Source organism: Oncorhynchus gorbuscha, linkage group LG08, assembly GCF_021184085.1.
Source record: "Oncorhynchus gorbuscha isolate QuinsamMale2020 ecotype Even-year linkage group LG08, OgorEven_v1.0, whole genome shotgun sequence".
NCBI lineage: Eukaryota > Metazoa > Chordata > Actinopteri > Salmoniformes > Salmonidae > Oncorhynchus > Oncorhynchus gorbuscha.
In genome coordinates this window covers 67,178,023-67,191,562 of record NC_060180.1, presented here as the reverse complement: position 1 = coordinate 67,191,562, position 13,540 = coordinate 67,178,023, and the positions used below count along the sequence as shown (strand labels likewise).

The 13,540-nt window shown below is 45.3% G+C and overlaps 1 protein-coding gene across 3 annotated transcripts in view; it reads left to right on the top strand.

Moving 5' to 3' along the window:
- The window catches only part of LOC124042071 (UDP-N-acetylglucosamine transporter-like), a 28,507-nt gene that overhangs the window by 10,979 nt on the left and 3,988 nt on the right, over window positions 1–13,540 (top strand). For 2 of the 3 annotated variants that reach the window (XM_046360390.1, XM_046360391.1), the window contains exons 2-6: window positions 1,813–2,089; window positions 2,320–2,474; window positions 2,649–2,771; window positions 3,186–3,360; window positions 6,801–6,919. In XM_046360390.1, the coding sequence (XP_046216346.1) occupies window positions 1,813–2,089; window positions 2,320–2,474; window positions 2,649–2,771; window positions 3,186–3,360; window positions 6,801–6,919 (849 nt within the window). Of the gene's footprint in view, window positions 1–1,812; window positions 2,090–2,319; window positions 2,475–2,648; window positions 2,772–3,185; window positions 3,361–6,800; window positions 6,920–12,199; window positions 12,520–13,540 lie in introns of those variants that run through there. The other variant, XM_046360392.1, reaches the window with a different exon arrangement.

Below are 13,540 nucleotides of genomic sequence, written 5' to 3'. Positions count from 1 at the left end.
TAGGTCTTCCAGCATGACAACGACCTGAAACAGACAGCCAGGGCAACTAAGGAAGGAGTGGCTCCGTAAGAAGCATCTCAAGGTCCTGGAGTGGCCTAGCCAGTCTCCAGACCTGAACCCAATAGAAAATCTTTGGAGGGAGCTGAAAGTCCGTAATGCCCAGCAACAGCCCTGAAACCTGAAGGATCTGGAGAAGGTCTGTATGCAGGAGTGGGCCAAAATACAGTGTGTGCAGCTGGAGATCACTGTGATGCAGCTCGGTATTAATAATGACCCCGGACATCCTCCATGGATGTTGCCACGTTGTTTTTCGGTAGCCTATATTCTTGGCAGCTGAACGACAAGTGACAGAATATGCTGGCATCAACAGTGTATTGAGAAAACCTAATGGGGATGGTTGTGGATGAGGTTCACATCTCAAAAAATTGTAAATATAACTACATAATTTGAATGAGTCTCGCTACGTTGTACATTAATTGGACTCTAGCTAGCAGCTCGCTAACTAGCTAGCTATAGTGCATAAGTCAAAATGAAATGCCCAACATATCTGAAAACGTATTCTTATTCCAGAAAACAATGAGATACCTTTACAATTGGTTTACCATGTTATTATGTTATATTTTAATGTTATCGAAATATCATAGCTCTTTTGTCGTGTCTATTGCATCAAGAAATAAGGGTACTTTTTTTCAATTTGTCTCAACAAGATGTCACAGACTGTTTCATTCCCGACCACGGCAGTAGCGGTTCACCTTATGTGAAGAGGAGCTGGCTGTCACAACTTGTGTACAGATTCGTCATGTTTGGTGACATCACTGACATTGCAACCGGCGTCAGAAATACATCCAGGGTCCAACCTCTACAGAGGAAGCATTTCCCATGCCATATGCCAGGTTGCAGAAATGACTACACATACCAAGTAAAGCAAGGGAGAACATAATGACTTGGTGGTACAGTGTCCGATGCATCCAGGGGTGTAATCATTACGCTGATTCTGTTGCAAAACGCTTCAAAAAAGTTTTGTAACAGAAACCGTTGACTCCAAACGGAAAACGGAAACGAGAGATATACGGTGTCCGTCTTGAATACACCCAGGTCTAGTGAGGGGGACCTAAAAAAATAACATACTGAAGCAAGACTGTAGCTCTGTTGTTCTACAAGGCCTATGGTCCTAGCCAATATTTTGTTTTATTTTTGATTTTACCTTTATTTTACTAGGCAAGTCAGTTATTTTCAATGACGGCCTAGGAACAGTGGGTTAACTGCCTGTTCAGGGGCAGAACGACAGATTTGTACCTTGTCAGCTCGGGGATTTGAACTTGCAACCTTCCAGTTTCTAGTCCAACGCTCTGACTCACATGACTCAACCTTCACCTCCCGAGCCAATTGGGAAGTTGCAGCAGTGAGACAAGATCGAAATTAGGGAGAAAAAGTTCCTCAAGGAGGGGTTGGCACCATACGGAGACAAAATGATCATGACTATGTTGCTTGAGATTAATGTAACAGAAGAATAGAAACAAAGTAGATTCATCGTTGTAATGTGCCTTTGTGCGCGCCAGTCTGTTGGTAGCTCTGCCAGCCTATGAAACCAGTAGGTTGATCAGTTCTAATTATTAGTTTTGGTCAAACAGAGTGAAAATGATCTTCTCCAAGCTGCAAACCGTTCTGCAGCTTTGCGAAGCACATGTGCATCAAGTACAGAAGATGCAAGTTAGACATCCGGCAAAAACAACATATAGCAAAACGCATGTGCATCTGCTGGACTTATGGCGTAACCCAGCCTATCTCACTGTCTATCTATCTCTCCCACAGCCTAAACCAGGCCTTTCACGCCTGGCCACATCCCCTGACTCTGTGGAGGCATCCCACCTCGTTTCCATGTCATCGCCCCTTGTCTCCCCATCCCAGTCACGGCTCAAGTACATGTCCCTGGGTGTGCTGGTGCTGCAGACCACCTCACTGGTGCTTACCATGAGGTACTCGCGCACACTGCAAGGCGAGGGGCCCCGCTACCTAGCCTCCTCAGCCGTGGTGTTGGCCGAACTGCTTAAGATCCTCATCTGCCTGCTGCTCATCTTCTATGACCACAGTAAGTCTAGTGATCCATCTGGCTAGCTGGCTGGTTGGCTGTCTGTCTGTCCGTCTGGCTAGCTGTCCATCTGGCTGTCCGTCTGGCTGGTTGGCTGTCTGTCTGTCTGTAACACAGTCATTGGATAAACAATGACAGCAGAGATAATGCTCCTACAGTATCTTTGTCTTTCTATCTCTGTCTTAGGCTTCATTGTGTGGCCGTTCAATTTCTGTCTGTCTTTCTGTCAGACTTCAGTTTTCTTGTGTTGAATCGGGTGCTGAAGGAAGAGATTCTCAACAAGCCCATGGAGACGTTGAAGCTGGCCATCCCATCAGGCATCTACACACTCCAGAATAACCTTCTCTATGTCGCCCTGTCCAACCTGGACGCTGCTACCTACCAGGTGAGAGATGTGACACCCGTGTGTGTGTGTGTTTGCATGTGCGTGTGTACTGCAACATGTATAAGGGGAACAAATGGAGGGACTCAGTATAAGGTGAACACTCAGGGCTTTCATACTCCATTTCATGTCCAATTTCGACTGGCATGAATTTAAATTGATATTGTCCTCAACCAGGTGACGTACCAGCTGAAAATCCTGACCACTGCCCTGTTCTCAGTATCCATGCTGGGGAAGAGACTGGGGCTCTACCAGTGGCTGTCCCTGCTCATCCTCATGACTGGTATCACTCTCGTTCAGGTAACAAGGCTAAACACACCCGACAAGTCAATAACTCATCATTCCTGTTTGCATGGGGTTTTGTCCAATTAGTCATTGATCTTCGATTATCCACATTAGGGAGGCAGAAGTCTAAATTGTTCTAAAGTTCACAGGTTTTTCAGGATAATTTGAATAAATCAGTGTTATCATGATGTCCAGGAAAAGTTTATTGGATTTTTGCGCTGGTTCCTCTCTAGGTTTCTTCCTAGGTTTTGGCCTTTCTAGGGAGTTTTTCCTAGCCACCGTGCTTCTACACCTGCATTGCTTGCTGTTTGGGGTTTTAGGCTGGGTTTCTGTACAGCACTTTGAGATATCAGCTGATGTACGAAGGGCTATATAAATACATTTGATTTGATTTGGTTTCCCATACTGATGTAGTGTTTGTCTCCACAGTGGCCTTCAGAGTCTCTGGATGGGCCAGCTCCGACGCCTCTGTCTGCAGGCTCCCAGTTAGTTGGTGTGATAGCCGTACTGATAGCCTGCTTCTCCAGTGGCTTCGCTGGAGTCTACTTTGAGAAGATCCTCAAAGGGACCACACAGAGTGTGTGGGTCCGCAACATCCAGCTAGGTCAGCATCACTGGAACCTGTTGGTTTGTTTCTGTATGCTTGTTTGGTTCATTGATTCATTTAATTCTACATAAACGGTACTCTTGGTATGTGTGAATATCTTTCCACTTTCTCTATAGCGATTACACCATTTATGGTCTCTCTGTGTAACGTGTAATCTCTCCCAGAGCTTCTAAAAAAAAAAGTTAAATCATCGACTTCAATAAATCGAATGTATTCTCACAACAGTATAGCAACTTTAGGTTGCTAGCCCTTGTAATTCCAATCCTTAGGCAATGTCCTGGTGCCAAAATCATGGTCTTAAAACCATAAACGATTGCCATGATCGTGATTGTATAAATAAGTGAACCAAGGCGCAGTGTGAGTAGAGTTCCACATTTTTATTATAGTGAAACTTCACACATAGGCACTAATACGAAACAAAACAATATCCCACATCGCAGGTAGGAAAAAGGACAAACTAAGTATGATCCCCAATTAGAGGCAACGAATCAGCTGCCTCCAATTGGGAACCATAACTACACACCAACATAGAAACACAATACCTAGAACCCCCCTAGTCACGCCCTGACCTAAAACACGATAGAGAACCCCGAGGGCTCTCTATGGTCAGGGCTAGACAGTACCCCCGGCCAAAGGTGCGGACTCCGACCGCAAAAACCTGAAACTAGATGGCGAGCGTTATGGTGGGCAACTAGCGTCGGTGGCGGCTCCGGTGCGGGACGTAGCACCCGCTCAGACAGCGGATCCAGCCATGGAGCCGGGCTGAACGCCATGCCCGGACTGGGCACCGGAGCAGAGGAAGGCTCCGGCCATGGAGCGGGACTGGACGCCGTGCCTGGACTGAGCACCGGCGCAGAGGAAAGCTCTGGCCATGGCAACGGCTCAAGAAGCTCCGGGCCGTGGACCGTCACTGGAAGCTCCGGGCTGTGAACTGTCACTGGAAGCTCCGGGCTGTGAACCGTCACTGGAAGCTCTGGACTGTGATCCGTCGCTGGTGGTTCCAGGCTGTAGACCGTTGCTGGAGACTCCGGACTGTACACACGCACTGGTGGACAAGTGCGGGGAGCTGGCACAGGACGTACCCGGACTGGGGAGGCGCACTGGAGGCCTGGTGCGTGGAGCCAGCACAGGTGGCACTGGACTGATGACACGCACTTAAGGGCGAGTGCAGGGAGCCAGCACAGGACGCTCCTCAAATCGCCTGCGCTGCAGCATACTCCTAGCCAACATCTCTCTCCGATATCCTTCTCTCTCAAATTGCTCCGTCGTTTCCTAGACATTCTCTGGCTCTCTCCTCGGCTCGGCCAAAGAATCAAAAAATCTTGGGGTTTCCCTTGGGCTGTTAGTGGCCGCGGACCCCGGTGTCGTCGCTGTCCTCCCTTACTCCTCAGCGACTCCCGCCAAGGAAGGGTCTCGCATCCACCTAGTATTTCCTCCCATGTCCAACTCTCCTTTACCACCTGGGCACGCTGCTTGGTCCTGCTTTGGTGGGATATTCTGTCACAATCGTTGTATAAATAATTAGACCAAGGCGCAGCGTGAGTAGAGTTCCATATTTTATTAATAGTGAACTTCAAATAACAACAAAGATATAACGAACGTGCAATACATAGCCACTAACACAAAACAAAACAATATCCCACATCGCAGGTGGGAAAAAGGACCAACTAAGTATGATCCCCAATTAGAGGCAACGAATATTAGCTGCCTCCAATTGGGAACCCACACACCAACATAGAAACACAATACCTATAACCCCCCTAGTCACGCCCTGACCTAAAACACCATAGAGAACCCTGAGGGCTCTCTATGGTCAGGTCGTGACTACTATACAAGCATGTAATTATAAACCTTGACAAGCAATGGAATGCTTGACAATTATTTTAGAGTCCTCCCTTAATTAAAACCTCACCCATTTCTCTCTTTCTATCTTTCTCTCTCTCTATCTCTCTCTCTCTCTCTCTCTCTCTCTCTCTCTCTCTCTCTCTCTCTCTCTCTCTCTCTCTCTCTCTCTCTCTCTCTCTCTCTCTCTCACACACACATATTGATGCACACACACACATGCTCACACACTCAAAATCACCATACAGTCACCATACTTTGCTTCTACCATTTTTAATGTGTATCTTGCTGCTCAGTCACTTTTACCCCTGATTACATAACTATCACCAATATCCCTGCACATTGATATTGGTACTGGTATTGACCTTGTGACAAATACCATTTTATTTTATTTATTTACGTGTACCAAATACAACATGGTGTAGACTTTACTGTGCAAAGCTTACTTACGAGCCCTTTCCCAACAGTGCAAAAGTAAAAAAACATTTTAATATGAAAGGAAAATTTAAGAAAAGAAGAGAAAAAGAAGGAAATAGTAACAGAATAATATACCAACAACGAGTCTGTATACAAGGAGTACCAGTACCGAGTCAATTTGGCAGGGTTACGAGGTAGTTGAGGTCATATGTTCATGTAGGTAGGGGTAAACGTGACTACGAAATCAGGATAGATAACAAACAGAGTAGCAGCAGCGTATGTGAATAATGTGAAAGTGTGTGTGTGCTGTGTCAATATGCATGTAGTGTGTGTGTGTTGGAGTGTGTGGTGAGGGTGTCGGTAGTCTTTAGAGTGTGTGGGTAGAGTCTACTGAGTGTGTGGGTAGAGTCTACTGAGTGTGTGGGTAGAGTCTAGTGAGTGTGTGGGTAGAGTCTAGTGAGGGTGTCGGTAGTCTTTAGAGTGTGTGTGTAGAGTCTAGTGAGTGTGTGGGTAGAGTCTAGTGAGTGTGTGGGTAGAGTCTAGTGAGTGTGTGGGTAGAGTCTAGTGAGTGTGTGGGTAGAGTCTAGTGAGTGTGTGGGTAGAGTCTAGTGAGGGTGTCGGTTGTCTTTAGAGTGTGTGGGTAGAGTCTAGTGAGTGTGTGGGTAGAGTCTAGTGAGTGTGTGGGTAGAGTCTAGTGAGTGTGTGGGTAGAGTCTAGTGAGTGTGTGGGTAGAGTCTAGTGAGTGTGTGGGTAGAGTCTAGTGAGTGTGTGGGTAGAGTCTAGTGAGTGTGTGGGTAGAGTTTAGTGAGTGACAGAGAGTCCAGGTAGCCATTTGATTAATTGTTCAGCAGCCTTCTGGCTTTAGGACACAAGCTGTTCATGAGCCTTTTGGTCCCAGACTTGGTCCTCCGGTAGAAGAGAGAACAGTCTATGACTTGGGTGGCTGGAATATATAGTGTGTTTTGTATTTCTCCTGTGTATTTTATCGAACTCAGCATTGATTCCGTGCTCTTTTTAGGACACTTTTCTATATATTTCCATTTTTGTTATATTGAATACTGCATTGTTGAGGAAGAGCTTGCAAGTAATCATTTCACTGTACTGTTTACAGCTGCTGTATCCTGTGCATGTGACAAATAAATGTTGATTTGACCTCTCTCTCTCCCTCCCTCTCCTAGGTTTGTTTGGCCTGGTGTTTGGTCTAATGGGAGTGTTTGTGTACGACGGAGAGAGAGTGAGGGAGTCCGGAGTGTTCCAAGGCTACAACCCACTCACCTGGACTGTTGTGGCCCTGCAGGTAATGTACATATGCTTAAGTTATAGTTATAACTCAGGCCATACAAATGGATGTGTTTAATGGATGTATCATTACGTTTTTGGAAAGTGAGGTTATATATAATGAGGTTATATATAATCCAAAGTTATATATAGAGAGTTGGCCTAATGTGGTTTCTGTCTGCACGTTCCGAGAGCACCACATTCTCCTCCATTTATTTATTTATTTATTTCACCTTTATTTAACCAGGTAAACTAGTTGAAAACAAGTTCTCCTTTACAACTGCGACCTGGCCAAGATAAAGCAAAGCAGTGCGACACAACAACAACACAGAGTTATACATGGAATAAACAAGCATACAGTCAATAACACAAAAGAGAAAAAAAAGTATATTATACATTGTGTGCAAATGGCGTGAGGAGGTAGGCAATGAATAGGCCATAGTAGCGAAGTAATTACAATTTAGCAGATTAACACTTAAGTGATAGATGAGCAGATGATGATGTGCAAGTAGAGATACTGGTGTGCAAAAGAGCAGAAAAGTAAATAAAAACAATATGGGGATGAGGTAGGTAGATTGGGTGGGCTATTTACAGATGGACTATGTACATCTGCAGCGATCGGTTATCTGCTCAGATAGCTGATGTTTAAAGTTAGTGATGGAAATGTAAGTCTCCAGCTTCAGCAATTTTTTTTCAATTCGTTCCAGTCACTGGCAGCAGAGAACTGTAAGGAAAGGCTGCCAAAGGAGCTGCTGGCTTTGGGGATGAACAGTGAGATATACAGTACCTGCTGGAGCGCACGCTGCTATCGTGTGTTGTTATCGTGACCAGTGAGCTGAGGCAAGGCGGAGCTTTACCTAGCATAGACTTATTGATGACATGGAGCCAGTGGGTCTGGCGACGAATATGTAGCGAGGGCCAGCCGACTAGCGCATACAGGTCGCAGTGGTGGGTGTTATAAGGGGCGTTGGTAACCAAACGGATGGCACTGTGATAGACTGCATCCAGTTTGCTGAGTAGAGTATTGGAAGCTATTTTGAAGATGGCATCGCCGAAGTCGAGGATTGGTTGGATAGTTAGTTTTACTAGGGTAAGTTTGGCGGCGTGAGTGAAGGAGGCTTTGTTGCGAAATAGAAAGCCGATTCTAGATTTGTTTTTGGATTGAGATGTTTGATATGAGTCTAGATGTCACGGCCGTTAAAAGAAGTGGACCAAAGTTCAGCGTGGTGAGCGTACATTTCTCTTTTTATTTAAAGTGTCGCCAATAAAACAAGAAACGAAAAACAACCGTGAAGCTTACAGGGCTATAGTGCCATAAACAAAGATAACTACCCACATTGAAAGGAGGGAAAAAGGACTACCTAAGTATGATCCCCAATCAGAGACAACTATAGACAGCGGTCCCTGATTGAGAACCATACCCGGCCAAAACATAGAAATAAAGAAACATAGAAAACAACACATAAAATGCCCACCCCACATCACACCGTGACCTAACCAAATAGAGAAATAAAACGGCTCTCTAAGGTCAGGGCGTGACACTGGAAGGAAAGTTTACAGTCTAGCCAGACATCTAGGTATTTGTAGTTGTCCACGTATTCTAGGTCAGAACCGTCCAGAGTAGTGATGCTGGTCGGGCGGGTGGGTGTGGGCAGCGATCGGTTGAAAAGCATGCATTTGGTTTTACTAGCGTTTAAGAGCAGTTGGAGGCCATGGAAGGCGTGTTGTATGGCATTGAAGCTCGTTTGGAGGTTAGTTAACACAGTGTCCAAAGAAGGGCCAGATGTAAACAGAATGGTGTCGTCTGCATAGAGGTGGATCAGGGAATCACCCGCAGCAAGAGCGACATCATTGATATATACAGAGAAAAGAGTCGGCCCGAGAATTGAACCCTGTGGTATCCCCATAGAGACTGCCAGAGGTCCGGACAACAGGCCCTCCGATTTGACACACTGTCTGTGAAGTAGTTGGTGAACCAGGTGAAGCAGTCATTTGAGAAACCAAGGCTATTGAGTCTGCCGATAAGAATGTGGTGATTGACAGAGTCGAAAGCCTTGGCCAGGTCTATGAAGATTGCTGCACAGTACTGTCTTTTATCGAAGGCGGTTATGATATCGTTTAGTACCTTGAGCGTGACTGAGGTGCAGCCATGACCAGCTCGGAAAACGGATTGCACAGCGGAGAAGGTACGGTGGGATTAGAAATTGTCAGTGATCAGTTTGTTAACTTGGCTTTCAAGGACTTTAAAAAGTTAAGGCAGGATGGATATAGGTCTATAACGGTTTGGGTCTAGAGTGTTACCCCCTTTGAAGAGGGGGATGACCGTGGCAGCTTTCCAATCTTTGGGAATCTCGGACAATACAAAAGAGAGGTTGAACAGACTGGTAATAGGGTTGCAACAATGGCGGCGGATAGTTTTAGAAAGAGAGGGTCCAGATTGTCTAGCCCAGCTGATTTGTACGGGTCCAGGTTTTGCAGCTCTTTCATAACATCGGCTATCTAGATTTGCGTAAAGGAGAAGCTGGGGAGGCTCAGGCAAGTAGCTGCGGGGGGTGCAGAGCTGTTGGCCAGGGTTGGGGTAGCCAGGAGGAAAGCATGGTCAGCAGTAGAGGAATGCCTATTGAAATGTTTGATTGTCATGGATTTATCAATAGTGACCGTGTTACCTAGCCGCAGTGCACTGGGCAGCTGGAGGAGGTGCTCTTGTTCTCCATGGACTTTACAATGTCCCAACATTTTTTGGAGTTAGAGCTACAGGATGTAAATTTCTGTTTGCTAAGTGATAATTGACACTTAAAAAGCCCTTAACCAACAGTGGAGTTCAAGAAGAAAATATTTACCAAGTAGGCTAAAATGAAAAGTAAGAATAATAAGAATAACAGTAACGAGGATATATACAGGGGGCAATGGTACAGAGTCAGTGTGCTGAGGTACAGGCTAGTTGAAGTAATCTGTAATGGTCTCTGACAATTTTATGGGGTTTCCTCTGGCCGCCTACTATATAGGTCCTGGATGGCAGGAAGCTTGGCCCCAGTGATGTACTGGGCCATTCGCATCACCCTCTTTAGTGCCTTACGGTCAGATGCCGAGCAGTAGCCATACCAGGCGGTGATCAACCGGTCAGGATGCTCTCGATGGTGCAGCTGTAGAACCTTTTGAGGATCTGGGGGCCCATGCCAAATCTTTTCAGTCTCCTGAGCAGGAAAAGGTTTTGTCGTGCCCTATTTACGACTTGGTATGTTTGGACCATGACAGTTGTTTGTGATGTGGACAACAAGGAACATGAAACTCTCAACCCGCTCTACTAGAGCCCCGTCGATGTTAATGGGGGCCTGTTGGGCCCACCTTTTCCTGTAGTCCACGATCAGTTCCTTTGCCTTGCTAACATTGAGGGAGAGGTTGTTGTCCTGGCACCATACTGCCAGTTCTCTGACCTCCTCCCTATAGGCAGTCTCATCGTTGTCGGTAATCAGACCTACCACTGTTGTGTCATCAGCAAACTTACTGATGGTGTTGGAGTCGTATTTGGACACACAGTCAAGGGTGAACAGGGAATACAGGAGGGGACTAAGTACACACCCCTGAGGGGCCCCAGTGTTAAGGATCAGCGTGGCAGACGTGTTGTTGCCTACTCTTACCACCCGGGGGACAGCCCATCAGGAAGTCCAGGATCCAGTTGCAGAGGGAGGTGTTTAGTCCCAGGGTCCTTAGCTTAGTGATGAGCTTCGTGGGCACTATGGTGTTAAACTCTGAGCTGTAGTCGATGAACAACATTCTCACATAGGTGTTCCTTTTGTCCAGGTGAGAAAGGGTGGTGTGGAGTGCGATTGAGTTTGCATCATCTGTGGATCTGTTGGGACAGTATGCGAATTGGAGTGGGTCTCTAGGGTGTCTGGGAGGATGCTGTTGATGTGAGCCATGACCAGCCTTTCAAAGCACTTCATGGCTACCAACGTGAGTGCCACGGGGTGGTAAACATTTAGTCAGGTTACCTTATTCTACCTGCGTCTTGGGTATAGGGACTATGGTAGTCTTCTTGAAACATGTAGAAATTACAGACTCTGTCAGAGAGAGGTTAAAAATATCAGTGAAAACACTTGACTGTTGGTCTGCGCATGCTTTGAGTACACGTCCTGGTAATCCGTCTGGCCCAGCAGCTTTGTGAATGTTGACCTGTTTAAAGGTTTTGTTCACATCGGCTACCGAGAGCGTTATCACACAGTCATCCAGAACAGCTGGTGCTCTCGTGCATGCTTCAGTGTTGCTTGTCACGAATCGAGCATTAAAGGCATTTAGCTCGTCTGGTAGGCTCGTGTCACTGGGCAGCTCACGTCTGGGTTTCCCTTTGTAGTTCGTAATAGTTTTCAAGCCTAGCCACATCCGACGATCGTCAGAGCCGGTGTCGTAGAATTCAATCTTAATGCGATATTTACGCTTTGCTTGTTTGATGGTTCATCGGAGGGCATAGCAAATTTGTTATAAGCGTCCGGATTAGTCTCCCACTAGAAAGCAGCAGCTCTAGCCTTTAGCTTAATGCGGTTGTTGCCTGTAATCCATGGCTTCTGGTTGGGATATGTACGTACAGTCACTGTGGGGACAACGTCATCGATGCACTTATTGATGAAGCCGAAGACTGAGGTGGTGTATACCTCAACGCCATTGGATGAATCCTGGAACATATTACATTCTGTGCTAGCAAACAGTCCTGTAGTGTAGCATCCGCGTCATCTGACCTCTTCCATATTGAGTGAGTCACTGGTACTTCCTGCTTTAGTTTTTGCTTGTACGCAGGAATCAGAAGGATAGAATTGTGGTCAGATTTGCCAAATCGAGGGTGGGGGAGAGCTCTGTATGATTTAAGTTTGCCTGCATTGAAGTCCCCGGCCACTAGGTGCCACGCTTCTGGATGAGCATTTTTTTCTTTGCTTATGGCCTTATAGAGTTGGTTGAGAGCGGTCTTAGTGCCAGCTTTGCTTTGTGGTGGTAAATAGACGGCTACGAATAATACAGATGAGAACTCTCTCTACCTCAGGCGAGCAATACCTTGAGACTTCCTTAATATTAGACATCGCGCACCAGCTGTTATTGACAAAAAGACACACACACCCACCCCTCGTCTTACCAGAGGTAGCGTCTCTTTTCTGCCGGTGCATGGAAAATCCCGCTAGCTCTATATTGTTTGTTTCTTTGTTCAGCCACGTCTCGGTGAAACATAAGATGTTACAGTTTTTAATGTCCCATTGGTAGGATAATCTTAATAGTAGGTCATCAATTTAATTTTGTAACGATTGCATGTTAGCAAGGAGAATGGAAGGCATTGGGAGATTCGCCTCCTTCTTCTCAGAAGAATCCCCGATCTGCGTCCCCTTTTCCGGCGTCTTTTCTTCACCAAAAGGCGTGGATCTGGGCCTGTTCCAGTGAAAGTAGGATATCCTTCTCGTCGGACTCGTTAAAGGAAAACGTTTCTTCCAGTCCGCGGTGAGTAAACGCTTTTCTGATGTCCAAGTTTTTTTCGGTCACAAGTACTCAATACCATCTACTGTATCTTGCCTATGCCGCTCTGTACCGTCACTCATTCATATATCTTTATGTACATATTCTTTATCCCCTTACACTTGTGTGTATAAGGTAGTAGTTTTGGAATTGTTAGCTAGATTACTTGTTGGTTATTACTGCATTGTCGGAACTAGAAGCGCAAGCATTTCGCTACACTCGCATTAACATCTGCTAACCATGTGTATGTGACAAATATTTTTTTTATTTGCTTTGAGATTGTAGCATCAACATTACATACACAATCAGTTAAAAAACAAGTTACACAAAATGCAAAAAAATAAATAAAAATTGCACAATTGGTTGGGAGAATGTAAAACATAAGCCATGTTCTTTGGCGCCATCTTTTCAATACAGCTAGCCTTCAACATATTGTTATAGCCTACGTATTCTTACCTCTTTGTTTATTGATATCCATTGAATTGTGTCCATTTTCTGTTTTAGAAAGATTTGCACAAATATGAAAAGATACATGGTATCATCATAAAACAATATCAATGTAAATCATACAAGGGACAAACCTTTCCTTTTCAGTTAAGTGCCTGCACCTGCTGTCCTTTCAAATTCAAATCCACATGTGGCTCTGTAGCTCTGTAGCTCAGTTGGTAGAGCATGGCGCTTGTAACGCCAGGGTAGTGGGTTCGATCCCTGGGACCACCCATACGTAGAATGTATGCACACATGACTGTAAGTCGCTTTGGATAAAAGCGTCTGCTAAATGGCATATATTATTATTATATTATTATTATATTATTATTATTATATATTATTTCAGTTAAGTGCCTGCACCTGCCTTTCTTTTCAAATTCAAATCCACATGTTTCAGTTGGGCTGTTAGGTTCCTGCAAGAACCCCACCAACTACGGAGGTTCCTTGATGAACCCCACCTCCTATGGGGTTCTTGGAATAACCTTTTGGGGGCCATTTTCAGTGCCGAGAACCCTAAGGTTCTTCAAAGAACTTTGAGGATGTCAGAAGAACCCTTGTTTTTAGAGTGTAGTGTATGTTAATTTTTAGAGTGTAGTGTAGGCTACCTTTGATTTCTTTATATTATAAACTTTTTTTCCTTTGACTGGATGTATTCAGT